General features: G+C 44.2%; 1 protein-coding gene across 2 annotated transcripts in view; it reads right to left on the reverse strand.

Annotated features, from left to right (window-relative positions):
* Positions 1 to 21973, reverse strand: part of MYO1A (myosin IA) — a 239212-nt gene that overhangs the window by 7639 nt on the left and 209600 nt on the right. For both annotated transcript variants that reach the window (XM_069230771.1, XM_069230772.1), the window contains exons 23-28: positions 19933 to 20007; positions 18891 to 19025; positions 18074 to 18180; positions 16624 to 16756; positions 14851 to 15003; positions 1050 to 1177 (exon numbers count right to left, since the gene is read on the reverse strand). In XM_069230771.1, the coding sequence (XP_069086872.1) occupies positions 1050 to 1177; positions 14851 to 15003; positions 16624 to 16756; positions 18074 to 18180; positions 18891 to 19025; positions 19933 to 20007 (731 nt within the window). The remainder of the gene's footprint in view (positions 1 to 1049; positions 1178 to 14850; positions 15004 to 16623; positions 16757 to 18073; positions 18181 to 18890; positions 19026 to 19932; positions 20008 to 21973) is intronic.

Genomic DNA, 21973 nt, shown 5'->3' on the forward strand with positions numbered 1-21973 from the left:
GCAGAGTATTAATTACAAAAGTGAAGTGGTATCCATTTTGGTTGTGGAATATCACAAGATGCAAGTTAAGCTTCCCAAACAGTAGTTCCTAGTTTGTGGCATGGATGAAAGTGGTGGGTAACTGCATTCATTTCTGAGGACCAGGAATCATTTTTTATTACCAGACTTTGGCCCAGAGCAAGAGAGAGAAAGGCAGATAATGGAGAAAGAATGAGGAAGAGAAAAATAGGAAAAGTGACAAAGGAAGAAAGGGAGGAGAACAACTTGCAAGCCTGAACTAAAGATATAGGAAGTGCAGGCTGGTGGAAGAGAGATGCAGGAGTGGAATCACAACTAGGCAGCCTCGGTATTGGGAAGTACTGGCATATGCTAGTCCTAGGGACAAGCTCCTAAGAAGAACTGTGGGCAGGTGCAGTTGTGTTTTGTTTTTTGTTTTTTCAGATTAAGCACTTTCGACAGCCTGCCATCAATAACTCATGTTTCAGTGAAGGGCTTTTATTTACTAAACGTATACATCCTGGGAGTTGTAAACTGTAATCATGTCAATTGAACCCTTCAGACTACAGTACAATGTTACAGTGTGTTGTTAAAATAAGTCCTAGTACTGAAGCCATAGAGTTCATAAGGAGGATCTCTTTGCACTTTGGAATTCTGAAGATAGCCAGTGAACAGTGGATGGATTCTCTGGTAGTCGTACAAACCAGGGAAATTATCCACTCTATGGAGTTTGGGCTTTCTGACCTAGTATGTCTGTCCAGAACAGTTCATTGGTCCTCCGGCCTTTTCAGAGTTTGCTAAAGATGTATATTTTGCTGAATAATGCCTAAAAATCAGTTTATTTACAGAATACCTGATGTTCTGAAGGCACCCTCATGGGCATGTACGTAAATAAAATGCGCACCCAAATGTGATCTGACCTTTGTCTCCGCCAATAAGTATTGCAGTACCACTTCTCCAACACCCTCCCCCTGGCCAAATAAACAATCTCACTCTGAGACTAAGTCTGCCATTCTGAACTCTAGCTCTACCACAGTCACCCCCATACTTACTCATCGGATATGTGAATGTTCAGCTTCTGCTTCGTGACTTCCAGCACTGTCTGATGCAGCCTGGTGAGAACCTCGATCACATGGTCACTGACAAGGATGAAGTCCCCTTTGGATCCTACAGATGACGTCTGATGCAAATGAGGGTGGGTGAACAGAAGAAGATAGTTAATTTCTTGGAAGTAATTATTTACCAATAAAAATTGATGACACATATTTTAAATACCTCAGTTATAAATATTTAGCAAGGAGTCATAGGCCTTGTGAAAACTGAGCAAACATCGTGACGCTTATTATTGTTATTTACATTTTCACTGTTTCTTCATTTAAATTTATAGCAGCATTGACTATTTTACATCCCCGTTAATACGAAAGAACATCCGGAAATGAAAACCAGTGATAGATAGTAGTACTGTCCTCCCACTAACATTAAAGCCCCAAGTTCTCGTCTTCATCTGCATTCACATATAATTGTGCCTGCAACACACAGACACACATCATGTGTGACAGCAAATTGAATTTTCTCCTACCAATAACTGTTTTTCCTATACATAGCAAGAAATTCACTGGTACTTCCCAAGTCACCAATGGTGAGCACCCATTGCCCCATAATACCACACTTCAAACCCTCAGGATATTTGCCAGATTTTTTTCCAGTTCTCAAAGGAATGTGAGAGATTTCAGGTAAATGTAAGATAGCTAAATCAAATATCTCTGTACTGTAATAATTCTCCCGGGTTAGTTCATACTTTTCCTAATGTTAATTTGACAATACATGTTCACGTTGCTCCTCAGCGTATAAGTCCACAATCTGAGAGTCACATTTACGACTTTAGTGGCGCAGGGCAGCACAGCAATTCACTGTGCTGCACTGCCCAGCATCACAGCAAAAGGGCAGGAATGCACCATATTTATTCAATACAGTGCATTTCTATCCTTTTCCCCTGCGCTGGTGCAGTTTAGGCAGCCTAGCACCAATGCAGGCACCCTTGCACCATAGTACGAGGGTGCCTGTGTTTTAGGCAGCACTCTTTTTGTGCAGGAAGGCACCCCTTCCTGCAAAAGAAGAATCCTGAGAGGCGTTTTCCTCTTTCTATGTGGGCTGCAAAATGCAGCATACGTAGATAGAGGAAAAAACGAGGAGAAATGAACATATTTCTCCTTGTTACGCCTCCCCTGGGCAGGCGGATCTTTTTGGCGCATTCCCAGGTTTACAAGGTCTTGTATATCTGGGAATGCATCAAAAACCATGGGAGTTGCGTGGAAACATGCACACAACGTCCATGGAATGCCTACCAAGGGCAGAGTAGCGCAACACAGCAATTAGCACTGCGTTGTGCTACTCCATATTTTTAGAGCCACTCAAAGCCACAAAGCTTTGCGTGGCTTCAAAAATGTGACTTAGGGTTTGCGTCACTCTTCCACCACGTTGTGTCCCACCATGTCCCACCACAAAGGTGCTTGGGCACTATGAATAAGGAGGGGTTATCGGTCCACATTAAGCTTCTGTGTAACCATCTTTCAGGAAAATTCCTCACGCACTGATCCTGAGAGTTGTAATGTGGACATGGTCAGTCCACAGTGTAACTGTGTCTCTTCCCTGATATTGTATTATAAGTGTATTTATATAGCGCTTAGTACCCCCGACAAGGTATTGAAATGCTTTACGCCAGGCAGCACAATGTTCCAAAATCAACGGTTAGTGGTAAAACAGTGGTCACTCCATATTGTTAATTATTAGGATTAGTTTTCTACTCTCAAGGAAACCATCCCATGCATCTGCTCCAGTTTCTTTGTGGTAGATTTAATTGATGGCATCACACGTGATGATTAATGAGTGCTAAATAAATTGTTGCAAATTATTGGTGGGATTAACAGATAGGCTAGAGGAGATCATCTATTCTTAGATTGCAGCAGTATGGTTTCAAAGAAGGAGGTTGAGATTTATGAAATAAGGCAAAGGCATTTTGGATAAATAAAATAACACAGATTAAAGCAAACAAGTAAGTGGATTATGATAGGATGCACTCTTCAGAGAAGGCATGAAATGAATGGAGAGTAAAGAGAGGGTCTTTCAAAAAATGTTTTAAATCAGGTTGAAATACAATAACAGAGATTAAGGCAAACAAGCACTCGACTTAGAGTAGGCTGCCCTCCAAGAGAAGAGACATACAGAAGATGAAGATTAAGGACAGGGTCATTAGAAAGAAAATAGGGAGAGACACCAGTCATTTTAAGTCTTGGTCATTTTGTCATGCAGGGTTTTATGAATTATGACGTTTTTTTTCGAGGTAGCATGAAATCTGAGGATGCAAAACTGTAGAAAGGAACAACATTTCCTGCATGTGAGATAGTTCTATATTAGGTACTTTTGATAAGCACTAAAAGTGGTCAGTGAGCTTACCTCTCGACCAATGCTTCTGCAAGGACAGCTGAATAGTTCAGAGTTGGAAGTGTAAAGTAATATCTGGATGCATACACAGGGAAATCTCAAGAGCTTTAGCTCAAGGATGCCCTCATAGGAGACAGTGGACTAATGTTTCTATCCTAAGTGTATCAAGTAAAGTGATGGTAGCTACATACCATGTTTCATTAATCTACAATGTGATCAGACCCCCTTCTCAGTGGGGCACTTACTTCTCAGTGTCAGAGAGAGTGCGGTCTATTGAATGTCCTGTTCAGCTATTATGTGAAACTCAGAACCTGGCATTGACACCTGTGTGAATGCTGTTTGCTTATGCATGTACAGTGAACATGGGACATAAGCATGTCGGTTAGACTGTGTGTGTGTGTGTGTGTGTGTGTGTGTGTGCGAGAGAGAGAGAGCGCTTTAGTACTGAACCCAGTGGGATTCATTTTGGATGCACCTTAATTAGCATGGCACAAGATGGAAGTTAGGGATAGTTCACCAGACAGTGGAACTGTTTTGCCTGCTTTTCTATGGCTGGAAAGTGGAGACACAGACACTAAAGTGAGGATGATGAAGAGAGGGCTATCTTTAGAAATTCCATTAAGACTTTGTAAGCAAAGGCTGCTGATTTGTTCTTTCTCAACTGTGACGTGTTGGATGGTACAAGTGAGGGGTGCCACAGCTGTTTCTGTGTTTCAAGGTGAGGAGGTTTCTAAGCCAGGCCTGTCCTTTTGACTATCTGTGATTTCTGCTTCAGCAAGGCTCATGACAGCAAGGTGCTGAGATCTCACTGGTGTGCCCATGTTGTGGGTACTCCTGTTTGGAGTCAGCCCCACTGCTACCTACTGAACAATATCACTTTACAGGCTGTGATGCTAAGCAGTGAAGGTTTTTTCATATAGCACATGTCATATAAATGCATTTCTGACTTTTTGAATAAGAAAATGTATTTCCACTGATTTATTTGGGAATTTCACATAGCACAACTTCCAATGACTCTTGCAGTACTGATCCAGACAACCAGTGTAGGAGGGTGGCCTGGCTTGTTGTGGGTACCAAGGGGTACTTACACCTTGCACCAGGTCCAGGTATCCCTTATTAGTGTATAGGGTGTCTAGCAGCTTAGGCTGATAGAAAAGGTAGCTTAGCAGAGCAGCTTAGGCTGAACTAGGAGAAGAGTGAAGCTCCTACAGTACCACTAGTGTGATATGCACAATATCATAAGAAAACACAATACACAGATATACTAAAAATAAAGGTACTTTAGGTTTATGACAATATGCCAAAGTATCTCAGTGAGTACCCTCAGTATGAGGATAGCAAATATACACAAGATATATGCACACAATACCAAAGTATGCAGTAATAGCAATAGAAAACAGTGCAAACAATGTATAGTCACAATAGAATGCAATGGGGGCACATAGGGATAGGGGCAACACAAACCATACACTCTAGAAGTGGAATGCGAACCACTAATGGACCCCAAACCTATGTGACCTTGTAGAGGGTCGCTGGGACTGTAAGAAAACAGTGAGGGTTAGAAAAATAGCCCACCCCAAGACCCTGAAAAGTGGGTGCAAAGTGCACCTAAGTTCCCCAAAGAGCACAGAAGTCGTGATAGGGGAATTCTGCAAGGAAGACCAACACCAGCAATGCAACAACAATGGATTTCCTGACGAGAGTACCTGTGGAACAAGGGGACCAAGTCCAAAAGTCACGATCAAGTCGGGAGTGGGCAGATGCCCAGGAAATGCCAGCTGTGGGTGCAAAGAAGCTGCCACCGGATGGTAGAAGCTGTGGATTCTGCAAGAACGACAAGGGCTAGAAACTTCCCCTTTGGAGGATGGATGTTCCACGTCGTGAAGAGTCGTGCAGAGGTGTTTCTGTGCAGAAAGACCGCAAACAAGCCTTGCTAGCTGCAAGGGTCGCGGTTAGGGTTTTTGGATGCTGCTGTGGCCCAGGAGGGACCAGGATGTCGCTAATTACATGAGGGGACAGAGGGGGTGCCCAGCAAGACAAGGAGCCCTCTCAGAAGCAAGCAGCACCCGCAGAAGTGCCGGAACAGGCACTACGAAGTGGAGTGAACCGGAGCTCACCCGAAGTCACAAAAGAGGGTCCCACGACGCCAGAGGACAACTCAGGAGGTCGTGCACTGAAGGTTAGAGTGCCGGGGACCCAGGCTTGGCTGTGCACAAAGGAAATCCTGGAAGAGTGCACAGGAGCCGGAGTAGCTGCAAAACACGCGGTTCCCAGCAATGCAGTCTAGCGTGGGGAGGCAAGGACTTACCTCCACCAAACTTGGACTGAAGAGTCACTGGACTGTGGGAGTCACTTGGAGAGAGTTGCTGAGTTCAAGGGACCTCGCTCGTCGTGCTGAGAGGAGACCCAGAGGACCGGTGATGCAGTTCTTTGGTGCCTGCGGTTGCAGGGGGAAGATTCCGTCGACCCACGGGAGATTTCTTCGGAGCTTCTAGTGCAGAGAGGAGGCAGACTACCCCCACAGCATGCACCACCAGGAAAACAGTCGAGAAGGCGTCAAGATCAGCGTTACAAGGTCGCAGTAGTCGTCTTTGCTACTATGTTGCAGTTTTGCAGGCTTCCAGCGCGGTCAGCAGTCGATTCCTTGGCAGAAGGTGAAGAGAGAGATGCAGAGGAACTCTGATGAGCTCTTGCATTCGTTATCTAAAGAATTCCCCAAAGCAGAGACCCTAATTAGCCAGAAAAGGAGGTTTGGCTACTTAGGAGAGAGGATAGGCTAGCAACACCTGAAGGAGCCTATCAGAAGGAGTCTCTGACGTCACCTGCTGGCACTGGCCACTCAGAGCAGTCCAGTGTGCCAGTAGCACCTCTGTTTTCAAGATGGCAGAGGTCTGGAGCACACTGGAGGAGCTCTGGGCACCTCCCAGGGGAGGTGCAGGTCAGGGGAGTGGTCACTCCCCTTTCCTTTGTCCAGTTTCACGCCAGAGCAGGGCTGGGAGATCCCTGAACCGGTGTAGACTGGCTTATGCAGAAATGGGCACCATCTGTGCCCATGAAAGCATTTCCAGAGGCTGGGGGAGGCTACTCCTCCCCAGCCCTGACACCTTTTTCCAAAGGGAGAGGGTGTAACACCCTCTCTCCGAGGAAGTCCTTTGTTCTGCCCTCCTGGGCCAAGCCTGGCTGGACCCCAGGAGGGCAGAAACCTGTCTGAGGGGTTGGCAGCAGCTGCAGTGAAACCCCGGGAAAGGTAGGTTGGCAGTACCCGGGTCTGAGCTAGAGACTCGGGGGATCATGGAATTGTCTCCCCAATGCCAGAATGGCATTGGGGTGACAATTCCATGATCTTAGACATGTTACATGGCCATGTTCGGAGTTACCATTGTGACGCTATACATATGTCGTGACATATGTATAGTGCACGCGTGTAATGGTGCCCCCGCACTCACAAAGTCCGGGGAATTTGCCCTGAACAATGTGGGGGCACCTTGGCTAGTGCCAGGGTGCCCACACACTAAGTAACTTAGCACCCAACCTTTACCAGGTAAAGGTTAGACATATAGGTGACTTATAAGTTACTTAAGTGCAGTGGTAAATGGCTGTGAAATAACGTGGATGTTATTTCACTCAGGCTGCAAAGGCAGGCCTGTGTAAGAATTGCCATAGCTCCCTATGGGTGGCAAAAGAAATGCTGCAGCCCATAGGGATCTCCTGGAACCCCAATACCCTGGGTACCTCAGTACCATATACTAGGGAATTATAAGGGTGTTCCAGTATGCCAATGTAAATTGGTGAAATTGGTCACTAGCCTGTTAGTGACAATTTGGAAAGAAAATGAGAGAGCATAACCACTGAGGTTCTGGATAGCAGAGCCTCAGTGAGACAGTTAGTCATAACACAGGTAACACATTCAGGGCACACTTATGAGCACTGGGGCCCTGGCTGGCATGGTCCCAGTGACACATACAACTAAAACAACATATATACAGTGAAAAATGGGGGTAACATGCCAGGCAAGATGGTACTTTCCTACAACCAGTAGTTCAAGCTTTTGTTTGTTGGTATATTCTAGTCTTGAGCTAGCCTTTCACCGACAGTCTCAACACATCATAAGAAAACGGAACAGTGCATTGCTGAGCAAACGGCCTCTAGAGGTTTTTCTTAAATCATAAATCCAAAACTTTCCACATTCGGCTTCTATCATTATATATACCAACTGAGTAAAGATTGGAAAAACCTGGATTTGCATTTCCTTTGAAGGCTGGCTGAGCAGAACTTAGCTGTATGCATTCGCTAATATGCAGACTCTATTTTGTGACTTTCTCAGGGAGCCTTTATCCCCCATCTCCTTCCCTAACCAAGTAGGAAGAAGGGCTCCCGATATTTAACAGATGAGTGTCACACGTCTAGGCGTCTTAGCCCCTAAATTAGCATTAACACCATCTAATCATATAACTGTGGTTAATCTGGCATGCCACACCTCTGGCTCACCGGCTCTGCTGCATCTCTGCTCAGATGATGGGATCACTCCCCAGGCAAACTTAAGGGGGTGGGGAAATTGTTGTACACGCAAGCTGTTTATCTGGAAGGATCCGAACCGATCAGAACGTCTTATCTATGTGGCCATCTTGCTTTGGGCATTCGTTGGTTATTCTTTCCATATTTGTTTCCTATGTAAGCGTTGCTGCCACAATAATGCTGTTTTACCGTTGAACAAATAAATGATGATATATTAATCTAGGCCTATAGTTCAACATTTTCGATGAGTAAAACCAAAGGTTTGAATGCAATAGACAAACATTTAAAGCTCAATAGTGAATGCAGTTTATGTATTTGGAAATTAGTTTGAATGACAGGTTTGTAATTTTTTTCTACTTCTATGGTAAAAAAAAGTTTGTTTTTACATGTAGTGACCCATGCTGTATTGTACCCTACACCCATAACGCCTAAAACCTAATTATAATGCTAAACTATCTCTTACTCAATACTGTTATGTACCCTAATCCACAATTTCTAACACCACCACTGGCCCCATCACTTTCCTTTTTCACTCGAGAGCTTCTGAGTGACATGGAATAGACAATGAGAGCCAAACTCATGTTGTCTGTAATGTCACTGATAACCTTAAGGTGAAACTTACATTTACAGTTTCAAAATACTATTAATGGGGCCCATATATCATTATAGAATTACAGGTGGGAAACGGTGAATAACAGATATTTTTCACTGAGGCCTTTTGAGTGTGTCAAATACACAACTAGGAGCAAAACTAGAGGTATTTATAATGTCATTCAGAAGCCCAGAAATGAAAAACATCCCTCTTATTCACTTTTATCCCATGCCCCCAAATTCATCCTCCCCTGATTTTTAGTGCCTCGCGGGGGCAGAGGAGTAATGGGGAACCATGCATAATATGGCTTCTCCTCCTTGTCCCAAATGTAAAATAAAATAACTGCTTCAGCCACCCAAACCACCACCCTCCATGCCATCTCAGCCGATGGTGAAGCTGTGTCCCGTGCTTCACATCAGAGCAAAGATCCAGTGTTGTACTGACAGGATCTCAGAGAAGCCTGTCACATCACCCTGCAATTTCTTTATGAAGTGCCAACACTGGCTAACAAATTTTGTTATGTACGGCTCTGACAGAGAGCCTCTACCTTTTATTTCAGTTTCTGAATCTCATAACCCACTGCTATGACATAGCAAGAGTTGATAACAATACTAGTTACCCACAGTTGTGATTTCATAAAGGCCTTTCAGCCAGCCGGACAGCCCTCCTTGATAGCCTATCAGTGTAGTGCTAATTGTCTGCTTTGATAGAAAGTGGATAGCACAGACGCAGGAAGGAGAAGGAAGACTGGGAAGGGGGTGGGAGTTGGTTAAGAATGGCAGATAAATTTTTTGTAACCTTTCGGACCGGTATATATAACAAGGGCCATGTTGTGTATAGCTCCCCCATCAGTCCTCTGCCACTGTGTAGCAGTTAAAAGCAGGGGCTTGTGGCTTTGGTGGCCACGCAGAACATAAAATTATAGATGGTTAAAAAGTGAATTTCGGGCATGTTTCTCACCTTGGGATTCGGGGTGACATAATAGACAACTGGAGCTTTGCTCTTGTTGTCTATTTGGTGTCACTCAGGACTCCCGGTGAAAAACATACCTGTAATTCACTGTTACCCATGTATAATTCTATATATTACCCACTGCTGCTACATCATAAAAGTGAATAACCAGAATTAGAATCTGGTATTCATGCTAGTGACTCTCAACGAAAGCCATACATAACATTTAAATTACCCCAAATCGCCATGCAAAGTCCACGATTTCTATAACACTACATGAAATAAATGAACTTATTGAAATTGAAAAAATATATCCTGTGTTGAATTCATTAGCTAATAAAAGAACCAGCACGCCTCCAACAGGATCTTCCTAAAGACTCATTTTACAGACTTGAGCTGCATGGAAAGAAGAGCATTTTTATGCAAAAATGTTTCCCGCGCAAAACTATTCAGCGTGTATATGGAATTTAATGACACATATATTACTATTCCTTTTCACAGATGCAGCTTTTTTTGTAGGAATATGACACATTTTTATGCAGTTGTTTTGCATAAGATGCAGAATATATTTCTTCTTGTTTAAAACGCTGTTACCAGCCTTTTGTGCTTTCCCTGGCTCCTCGTGGACGCCATCTTCTTTTTGTGTACTTGTCTTTTTTGTCTCTGCTTCAAATCTACTGGCTTTAATAAAGTTCAGCATGGGGCTGGAAGCCAGCCTTCATTTTTCTCTCAAAATGCCCCCTTTTAAATTTTCTTCCAAGTGGGGAGCACCTGTCCCCCCTCATCTCCTTCTCAGTGCTCTCTCCTCCAAGCATGGAATTTCCAAGCCCTCATTAGACTAAACTGAAAATTCACAAGTGTATGCAATGGTACGGAGTGCAGATCAGGAAGGGTGATAGATAAACGTCTGCAAGGGCTTTAGCTGTACATCTGCAAGGACAGTGGGTCCAGCTGTTAGAGCAGCAGATGCACATCTGTAAGGATGGTAGGCGAACATCTGTAAACACGGCAGAGGTACATCGGTAAGGGTTGGGGGTGGAGATCTGTGAGAATAGTGTGCATATCTGAATAGACGCATTCAAAAGAAATGCAGGTCCATGTCAATAGTTATAGAAGATGCACATCATAAGAGACACAGGTGAACATCTTTAACCCCCAAGGTGCCTGGGGTGAGCTGGTCTCGTTCAGGCACACGGTTACCATGTGCCTGGGACGAGACCAGCTCGTCCTGCACCCGGCCCACACCCAGTGTCAGGGATGGAAGGGGAATCTCTTCCCCTTCCACCCCGACCCCCCCCCAACCCTCAGTGACGTCTGATGATGTCAGAAACCTCATCAGAGGTCCCCTCGGATCGCGCTGGAAGCTTTTGCATTTCTCTTCCGACCGGGAGGTGGGGCAGGAGAGACAAGAAAGGCCTTTCTAGTATCTCACAGCATTTCTGCTGCCCGATTGCGATGCGATCGGACAGCAGAAATGCCAACTAGACACCAGGGACTTTTTAAAAAAAAAAATCAATAAGTGCAAGGGCCGCTCCCCAGGGGGCCAAATTATTTTTAGGCCATTTCTGCCCCCCCTGGGGACAGATCGGCCTAATATAATTAGGCAGATATGCCCCCAGGGGGGAAGAAAACACTAGACACCAGGGATCATTTTTTTTGTTTATTTTTATTTTTTTATGTGTGGGGAGCGATCCCTTAGGCAAGGGTCGCTCCCGGGGGCCAAATTATTTTTAGGCCATTTTTGCCCCCCCTGTGGGGTAAATAGGACTAATATAATTAGGCCGATCTGCCCCCAAGGGGGCAGAAATCCCACCAGAGACCAGGGAAGATTTTTTTTTCAAAATAAGATGTTGGGGGTATGGCCATATACCCACCCCAAATAAATGGGGCCAAAGTTGTTCTGCCCACTAGTGGGCAGATTGGGCAACTACCCCAGATCCATACCCCGGGGGGGGGGGGGCAGAAAGTATACTAGAGGCCAGGGAATAAAAAAAAAATAAAAAAAAGTAGTGTGGTGGTGGCTACCAACCAGTATGGGCCTGGTTATGCCCCCACCCGAAATGAAGTGGGTAACAGTCTTTCAGCTCTCCCCTGCACACTAAAACATCTTATCCCATGGCAAGCAAGAGGACATTTGATTATTTTGGGTTTTGGTTTTACATTTGGGCCATGGGAGCTTGGCTAACTCTCAAAATCGTCCCACTTGGAATGGTGAGGGCTGCACTTTTTTTTACATTGGGACGCTGCCATGTAGAAAAATCCACAAGATCTAGACACATCTGAAAACTAAACATCTAGTTGATTCCAGGGTGGTGTGCTTCACACGCACCCTGCACTATTTACTTACCCACAATGCCCTGCAAACCTCCAACTTTGCTGGAAATCACACATTTTTCCCACATTTTTGTGATGGGACCTTCCGGAATCTGCAGGAATCCGCAAAATTCCTACCACCCAACATTGTCTCATCTATAGCGATAAAAATTCTGCTGCACTTGTCAGCCTAAAAATATTTTTTTTCAAACTGCCCTTTTGGACCTGCCTTAGTTTCCCCTCTATTTCGACATGTTTTTGGCTCTTCCCTGTCACAGGCACTTGGCCCACCTACACAAGTGAGGTATCATTTTTACTGGGAGACTGAGGGGCACGTTGGGTGGTAGGAAATTTGTCCTGGTGCGGTGATCCCACACAGAAATGTGGGAAAAATGTGGTTTTTAAGCTAAATTTGAAGTTTGCTGGGGATTCAGGGTAAGTAAACATTGGGGGATCCGCGCAAGTCACACCTCCCTGGACTCCCTCGGGTGTCTAGTTTTCAGAGATGTCTGGGTTTGGTAGGTTTCCCTAGATGGCTGCTGAGCCAGGACCAAAAACGTAGCCCCCCCCACAAAAGCTGGTCATTTTTGTATTTGATAATTTTGATGTGTCCAGATAGTATTTTGGGGCATTTCCTGTCACGAGCACAAGGCCTACCCACACAAGTGAGGTACCATTTTTATCGGAAGACATGGTGGAACGCTGGGTGGAAGGAAATTTGTGGCTCCTCTCAGATTCCAGAACTTCCTGTCACCAAAATGTGAGGAAAAAGTGTTTTTTTAGCCACATTTTGAGGTTTGCAAAGGATTCTGGGTAACAGACCTGATGGGAGCCCAACAAGTTACCCCATTTTGAATTCCCTTAGGTGTCTAGTTTTTAAAAATGCACAGCTTTGGTAGGTTTCCCTAAGTGCCAGCTGAGCTAGAGGCCAAAATCCACAGGTAGGCACTTTGCAAAAAACACCTCTGTTTTCTTTGGGAAAATGTGATGTAGCCATGTTGCGTTTCCTGTTGCGAGCATTAGGCTTACCTACGCAAGTGAGGTACCATTTTTATCGGGTTACTTAGGGGAACACAGAATAGCAAAACAAGTGTTAATGCCCCTTGTCTTTCGCTACATTTTTCCTTCCAAATGTAAGACAGTGTGTAAAAAAGACGTCTATTGGAGAAATGCCCTGTAATTCACATGCTAGTATGGGCACCCCGGAATTCAGAGATGTGCAAATAACCACTGCTTCTCAACACCTTATCTTGTGCCCATTTTGGAAATACAAAGGTTTTCTTGATACATATTATTCACCCCTTATATTTCAGCAAATGAATTGCTGTATGCCCAGTATAGAATGAAAACCCACTGCAAGGTGCAGCTCATGTATTGGCTCCGGGTACCTAGGGTTCTTGATGAACCTACAAGCCCTATATATCCCCGCAACCAGAAGCGTCCAGAAGATGTAACGGTATATTGCTTTCAAAAGTCTGACATCGCAGGCAAAATTACAGAGTAAAACGTGGAGAAAAATTGCTGTTTTTTTTACCTCAATTTCAATATTTTTTTTATTTCAGATGTTATTTTCTGTAGGAAACCCTTGTAGGATCTACACAAATTACCCGTTGCTGAATTCAGAATTTTGTCTACTTTTCAGAAATGTTTAGCTTTCTGGGATCCAGCATTGGTTTCACACCCATTTCTGTCACTAACTGGAAGGAGGCTGAAAGCACAAAAACTCGTAAAAATGGGGTATGTCCCAGTAAAATGCCAAAATTGTGTTGAAAAATTGGGTTTTCTGATTCAAGTCTGCCTGTTCCTTAAAGCTGGTGATTTTAGCACCGCAAACCCTTTGTTGATGCCATTTTCAGGGCAAAAAAACACAAGCCTTCTTCTGCAGCCCTTTAAAAAAAAAAAAAAAAAAATAAACGAAATGTTTGCTATATTTTGGCTAATTTCTTGGTCTCCTTCAGGGGAACCCAAAAACTCTGGGTACCGCTAGAATCCCTAGGATGTTGGGAAAAAAGGACGCAAATTTGGTGAGGGTAGCTTATGTGGGCAAAATGTTATGAGGCTCTAAGTGCGAACTGCCCCGAATAGCCAAAAAAAAGGCCTGCCACCTGAGGGGGGAAAAGCCTGGCAGCGAAGGGGTTAAGGAGGGTAGGTGTAACTCTATAACGGTGGTAGGAGCAAATATGTAAGGAGTGTGGGTGCCCTTCTGTAAGAACAATGTAGGCACATCTACAAGTCTGTGCTCATATGTGTAGGTGGTACGTGCACACCTGTAAGAAGTGCAGGTGTACATCAATAAAGACAGCAGGGGAACACCTCAAAGGGCAGTGGTGCGCATCTGAAGGGCAGAGACTATCCGTCCAAATGGAGAGTAGGTGCACATTAGGACAGCGGGTGTGTATCAGTAACATTTGTGATTTCACAGCCGCAAAGCGAGCATGAGCCCAGTTGGAAGAGCTGAGTATGTTTTTTGTGTGTATTTGTAAGTGCTGTATCTGAGATGACAACAAGCACAGAGCATGGGTTTAAAGACAGCGGAGGAGCACTTCTAAGATCCGCTGTTCACACCTGTAAGGTAGAGTACACTTCTAAAGGGATATTGGACACCTACCTGGTAAGACAGCAGATGCATGTTCACAGCTGTGAAGACAACATCGCACACCTGGAGGGCAGAGTGTGTGTGATTGTGCGACTGTCAATAGGACAGTGGGGACACGTGAGGGCAGGGGAGTGTGTGAGTTTGTGTAGGCATGGAATATATCTGTATGGTGTGTGGATGTGTGAGAGAGCATCTGTGAGGTAAGTAGTGTGACAGAGTGTTTCTCTGTGTTAGTTAAAACAGGAGAGACACACCTGCAAGGACAGAGCCTGTCCTGTTCTCAAGGAGAGAGTGAGAAACAGTGAGAGAGAGAGTCTGTGTGTGTGGCATGTGTGTAAGAGCAGGGTAGGTGCACGTGCGCATCTTTAAGGACAGCAAAGTAAAGTCTGCATGAGTATATGTACACATCTGTCCACGCCCTGCTCCAAGCCCAGGCACTCCTTACCTCCGTAAGGTGAATGGCGAAAAGGCCATCGCTGTACTTGCTGACAGAGACCCTGGCGATGTCGGCTAAATTGATAGAGACCTTCGGGTGGGCGTTCTTGGGGTCGGCGAGGATTACCTGAGTGCTTGTCAGTATGAACAGCCTAGAAGTCTCCTACAAGAGAAGAGAAGCAGAAGACAGTGTCAAGAGTGAACGAACAAAGTGCACCAACCAGTACCTGTTCCAAGCTCAACCCCAACAAGATGGCGGAATGAAGGGCCACATGTACGAAGCATTTTGAACGTTGCAAACAGCGAATCGGGCCGTTTGCGACGTGCAAAATGCAATTTGGGATGTGCAGACCCATTTTTGCGATTCTGGAAAACTATTTACCGAATCGCAAAAAGGGTTTGCGAGTCGCAATTAGGAAGGGGTGTTCCTTTCCTAATTGGGAGTCGCAGTCTCAGGTATGATTGTTTTGTGACCGTGAATGCGGTCGCAAAACAATCGCAGTTAGCACCAGTTTCAAACAGGTGCTAACCCATTTGTAAACGGGCAGGGGTCCCCATGGGACCCCTTCCCCTTTGTGAATGGCAGTGAAAAAAAAATTTCAGAGCAGGCAGTAGTCTTACAGACCACTGCCTGCTCTGAAAAAATGAAAAGAAAACTTTTCATTTTTTGTTTTTAAAATGCATCTTGTTTTCCTTTAAAGAAAACGAGCTGCATTTTTAAAAAAAAATGCTTTATTTAAAAGCAGTCACAGACATGGTGGTCTGCTGTCTCCAGCAGGCCACCATCCCTGTGAGGGCGGCCATTCCCAAGGGGGTCGCAAATTGCGACCTACCTCATGATATTCATGAGGTAGGTCATTTGCGACCCCCTTGCGAATCGCAAACAGTGTAATTGACACTGCTGAACATAAGGTTTTGCGAGCAAGACCCTATAAGTAATAATGATATATAGAAGGTGCACATGTTGCTGTGTCACTTTTGCAGTGCAAATAATTTGCCGTGCATGCAAGTTTTGGTTTACGGATAGGATTGTGTGCATTTCTGGGGATGTCAAACAGTAAACATAGATGACACTTACAAACATTTGTTTTCAGGGACAAAAAGGCACAACGATTTATTTGTCAAAGACGTTTCCAGAGACAGGATGGGGAGGGGCACACTGAGCTTAAAGAAAATGTTTTTTTTCTACAGGGAAAGGTATTTTTCTCGTAGAGGACAAATACATTACAGGTGCTAATGCATTTACGCAGGGAGCATTTTAGACAAGTGGAAATTCTACAAGCAAAACATTTTACATATTAGCGCGCTCTACAAAATTTATTGTGTAAAATTGAATGTGAATCACTAAAACTTGAGAAATCTGAAGTGGTGGATCGGGCCTTTAGGGACCAGCTAGGACTCACCCTCCAGGTTTCCATTCAGCAAGTGAGTTAAGCGCTCGACCATCTCACTTGAGCAAAATCTAATGCACAAGTTGAGTATGATGTGTAACCAGGAATCAACATGTGAAGACTCAATGTTATAACTGTCTTCGGTTCAAGTATGGGCAGACTCACACCAGAAACTCTTTGCATGCTTTTCACTGTACGCAGGCGAGTGTCCAAACGGGATGGAGAGTCAAGACCTCGTGCCCTACCTCTCTCACCAGCGCCCTGCCATGAAGGGAAGTTATGAGTTGGATGTGTGGTAAGAGTGAATTCGTTCCCATCAAGGCTAAGTGAGCACCATTTCAAGATGGTTGACTTTATTACAGGAAGCGGCTAATAAAAATGCAGCACCTCACCTTGCCGTCACTCCTGTTGACCTTACGCACGTTATCCGCCACGACGATCTTCCCCTGGACGTTGTTGCCCAGCTTCTGATATTTGGCGTTTTTCTGTATTCCCAAATATTCTCCGTTAAATGGCACAGGAACGCTGAGGGAGACAAAGACGGGCTGCTGTGAGTCTGTTGGGGGGAAGCTGTCTTACTGACAATAGTGACATTCAGACGTTAAGGGGTTCGTACCCGGTGACATGGCGGACCCGGAAAATGACCTCTCATGGAATTTTGAATGAGATGCAAGTCTTCATCTAGACAGTAGTTGACTTGATTGTAAATTAGGCCTGTCTGGCATATTGACAAGGCTTTCCCAACCAAACAGGTCTAGTTTGTGACTGTTGGACTAGGTTTAGGAGTAACACATTTAGTAAAAGAAAATATTTATGTACATTTTCCAGCACTACACTTGTCTATTTTATGTTAACGTTAAGAAATTATACACGTTTTTTAATTAACATTAAAAATCCTCTCCTGTCTACCTTAGTGTCCCATTAAGAGTTTTATAGATGGATTATTCAATCAAAACATGGCTGGCATCATGTCTGACTTTTTTGCAAGTGCATTGTATTCTGTGACACTTGTAATAGGGAGACAGGCTATCCCTCACGCTGTGACATAGTAATCTGTCCACCAAACTGTAAATCAGGCCTGGATAATGCCTTTCCTTAAAATTTGTTTTCTTCTACCAGTTCCCCTCATGAAAACCATGATGTTCCTTTAACATATTTTCTGGAGCACTTACTCAGATATGCAACCAACTGTGAGCATTTAAAAATGTCTGGGACTGAACCTTATGTGATACCAGAATGGGTATTCACCAGATCCATATAGGATTTCTCTTACCACTCCTTGGTGCACCCCTAGAATTGCTTGCAAGTTTCATTTGAGGTAAAACCTTCAAACATAAAACTGAGTAACACCTGAAAGTAAGTTTAGCATTCTTATTTCATTGCTTTTATTGATTACTCAATTCTTATTTTATTGATTTGCATGTCTTTGGACCTTCGTTAACATGGTGTACATTTGCAAGTATATTTTATTCCATGTTCCAGGGGAAGGTCAATGGAAAGCCTGAAAACACCTCAATAAACTGTCCCTAACGTCTTGGTTTTTTAGCCCCTAAAAGGTGCTTCTTACACGTTTTAGAATTACCAGTGCTTACTGCTGATGGATCCAGCTAGCAGGGCTGTGGGGCAAGGAGCTCGCACAACACAAGTTTCAGCAGAGGAAAGCTAAAATGACATTATTTTTTGCTCAATAAATTGTGAGTCGCCCTCCCGAATCTGGATTTGTGGCATATTTGTTATTGTGAGAGCGCATAGAACATGCAGCCTGTCTGGAGGTGGGGCCAGCTATTGCCATTCTTTTCAGGTGACCACACATTAACCACTCTTCCTGAGTCACTGCCTTACCTCTTTGTGTACAATGTCTTCTTGTTTTTAAAGAGCTCGCTTGCGAGGAGCTTATCTTCCAGCATGATTTTTCTCTCTGGAGTGAGCTGTTCACGATATTTTTTACACTGTCAAAAAAAAAGAGATTCAGCAACATGGACCCTGTCTCCAAAACCACAAATATCGGGCAGGCATATACAAGTTTAAATATCACTCTTTCGGGAAGAGATATCACACGACCTTAGAAGGAGAACCCTACCAGCTATTCCTGCACTGCCCTAGCTGTAGTTGTACTGATCCTTGGGGAAACTGCGCTCCAACAGTGCCATAGAATACTTTTCAAATGAATTTTGCTGATTGGTTATGGACATTAACAGATGACTGAGGGCATGGTCCATTATCACTCAGATGGACGAAAAACGTGCATGTGGAACAGTGCTATCTGATTGGCCAGTCGAGGAGAGAGATTTGCATGACTCAATGAAAAGGTCTGGAAATCCATGGGAATTTAGAGGAGCATCACAGATGACTTCTTGAGGTGACACTTTGGTGTTATTAAGGAAGATGGAGACCAAGAGAAGGAGAACGAGGGTTCTGTAGGTAACATCAAAGGAGACAATCGAGAGGTGAAGCCAAAAGATGCATGTGACATTTCGTGAGCCACTGGTGATGATCAGTAAGCAATACCCTTTGACTTCTACTCACTTTTCCATGGTGGTGGGGCCACACATAGCCACAGAAGAGAAGGTGCATTTACTAACCTGGACCATGACAACAAGCTTTTCTCTGCATCCTAACTCTGGGGATGGCAATGCCAAGATGCAATATGGTCTCTTACTTTCCAGAGCTTGAAAATCTTCTCTAGTTCCCCGTTGGCTCCTCCTAGGAACTGGTACCGGGGTGGCGACCAGGTGCTGTCTATAGGCGATAACGGAGGAAGCTTGTTCTTCATCCCCATGAAGTACATTTGCAACTAGAGGAGAAGGTGGAAAAGAACAAATTAACTTGCAAACAAACACAAACATTGATTTTTGGCAGATTCCTGTTCGGAAGATCCCTCTTCCCCTGTGTTCTATCAGCAAGTCATTGCTGAATTCCCTGTCTCACTTCGCCAATCAATGTTTTACATGACAAAGGCTCTCCGTGGATGATGATGTCATACATGAAATGGAAGCTGGTTTCAGTAACGGGAACGCTTCCATAGGCCCACCTGTATTTATTCCTATGGTGACATAAGAGAAAGCTGAGCATTTTACAAGACAGAGGACTTCTTTCTCGTGGAGGTGTTCCCATCAGATAGCTGCTGTGCCACCTGAGATTTATTGTGCCAGTCATTATGTACTATTAGAGGTATTGCGCCAATAAGCACACAGCAACAAACAATTGCTGACTCCATACCTGTTTTTTTCCTTTCCACATTTCACAACAGCAAACAAAACGTGCATTTTTGGCTGTATTTTTTAGTCTAACTCAATTTTATTCGAAAGCAAGGATCTTCTTTAAGAAGTACTAGCTTCTTAGGTGTAGCGATCCTTCGAACACTTGTCATCCCATGCCGAAGATGCTGTTAATTGCAGTGTTTCATTACTGGATAACAAAATGTTACGCCCCTATGAACACTGTGAACACTACAGAGACCAACATTTCATTCGCCAGTCTGTCTTGCTGCAAGGGTGTCTAACAAAGGTGTAGAATGGCCATGTCAGTGTCACATTTTAAAGATAACCATTGGCTATGTAAATGATGTTTCTATAGAGTCGTTGTATGTAACTATATCATATCTAATTATACTGAAAAGCCGGCCTTGATCCAGCAGCCCTAGACCTAAAATGCAGAACCCTGTTTTGCTGGAAATCTAAAAAAGGGCCCTATAGACTCACAATTCTCCGGTAGATGAAGTTGGCTAGTGTTGCGGAGGCGTTGGAACGGAAGTACTTCCTGTACTGCTTACGCACCTGTGAAGAGAAGGGATGAAAGGGTTAATACTCCAACTGAATTTGCTGCATCACCTTACTGTTTGTTCCGCACATCTGATACACAGTCACACTGCAGGGACGTGGCTAATAATGCATACGTGGCAGGCCATTCAGAAATCAGGTGATTTCAGAAGAGGCCAGTGACTGTTAGAGACCAACTGAGCTGGGGCACAGTCCCTCTGATGACATGTGACATACAGTTCCCTAAGAATAATCTCCATTTCTAGGCCCGTCTGTGAACCTCCCAATTTCCATGGCCAGCCCCCTCTGTCCAATTATAGACCATGGCTTTTCAACTCTGCTTCCTGCTGTACGCAATTATTTGATTCTCCAGTTATTACTCTTTTTAAGTCGCTGCTAACATGGATGCAATACCACTGACCATCTAGTGAAGTGTGGAAAAGGCCACTTTAATGAAACAGGTGCACATTGACATCAAATACCTTGGCAAACTACCTTACAAAACTACCACCTTGCTAAACATCCAATAAACTACCTAATGCCCCTCCCCACTGGCCCACCCACAATATCCCCACAAGCATTACATTGCTAGTAAAGCACATTTCAACATTTTTAACCTTAACCTTTTCCATTCTGTGTGCAAATATAAAACTCTAAACATCTTAACCTTGAACTTCCTTTAACTCCCCGCCTACCCTTCCCCCATGTTTCTCCAATGGTAATGCCACTCCAGATTCTTTAAACTCCTAGAAAACTTTCCAGGCCATCATGAAGCACCTGCCTCAAGCAACATATTTTAAAACCAACAGAAACACCTGTTCACCTTTCCCATTAACAGTGCCCCACAATATATAAACGTCCATAAACTGAAGAAACCCCAGCTAACTGGAAAGTGTGATGGGCGGGTGGGGAACAAATATACCAGGGCTCCCAGACACCAGCCACCAGGTTACCTGAAACCTAAAATGGTGTCTGGTAGCCCAACAACAGCCCATTAAATAACTGGGTTTGGTTGTATTGGGCTCTCCCATCGCCCAAAACTAAAAAAGGGGAGGTCAGTCATTAATGACTGCACCCTCTCCCAAAAACACCGGGGGCAGCCTTCCCTACAGTCAGCTGTTCCCCAAAGCCCCATTCAGACAGATGTAATTATTGGGGCCCACTGTAAAGGTAATTCTGGGGCTGAATCTTACAGGGATTGCTAATGGCCACTCGTAATGAGGGCCTTAGAGTGAACCATGGGTCCAACCCTTGCTCATGATTTGATAGGTTTTGTGTCTATCACAGTTCTGTGCCACTGGTTTGATGTTTCTCCTCCCTGTTCTTGTGTTTGTCCACCCCATGGAGCATATTGGTCTCACCATGTGTTGACTGGATGGTTTGTAGCCCTCCACTGCCCACTAATCAATAGGAGTACACGTTCTTCAACGTCCCTTTACTCAGCTTAATTTCTTTCGTTATTTCTTTTCCTTTCTCTGAGGGCCCAGCAGCTGTTAATTTCTCCACAACTGCTCGGGTTTCCTGATGTGCACCCTCTCACCCACCAGTCCTCCTTAACCACACTTCTTTAATGTTGTTTTTTATTATGTTTGTGATACCCCAACATTTGTCCATGCCATCCGGGCCTGCATGATATTTATTTTTAATTTATTGTTCCAGGTTGGCCATTAAAAATTAAATATAAAGATGGATGTTGTGTATGGATGACGGTAGCAGTCTTTAAATAATGTTTCATACAGCAAAAGAAAAGTCATTGAAAGAACCTCTGTACTTAGGCAGCCCTGTATGCGCATGCATTCATGGAGGCCATATTTGGATGATCTTTCTTTTGTTTTAGGAAAAATCCTCACAAGATGGCTGCCCTGTTTTCGCACGCACAGCACACATCGAGGGGAAAAAAGTATTCACAAAGCTTATATAAGGTTCATGGGCGAGTATCATTTCCCATCTACTTGCTATTATCTCCCCACACATTTCTCCAGTT

The sequence above is a fragment of the Pleurodeles waltl genome, chromosome 4_2, assembly GCF_031143425.1.
Source record: "Pleurodeles waltl isolate 20211129_DDA chromosome 4_2, aPleWal1.hap1.20221129, whole genome shotgun sequence".
Taxonomy (NCBI): domain Eukaryota; kingdom Metazoa; phylum Chordata; class Amphibia; order Caudata; family Salamandridae; genus Pleurodeles; species Pleurodeles waltl.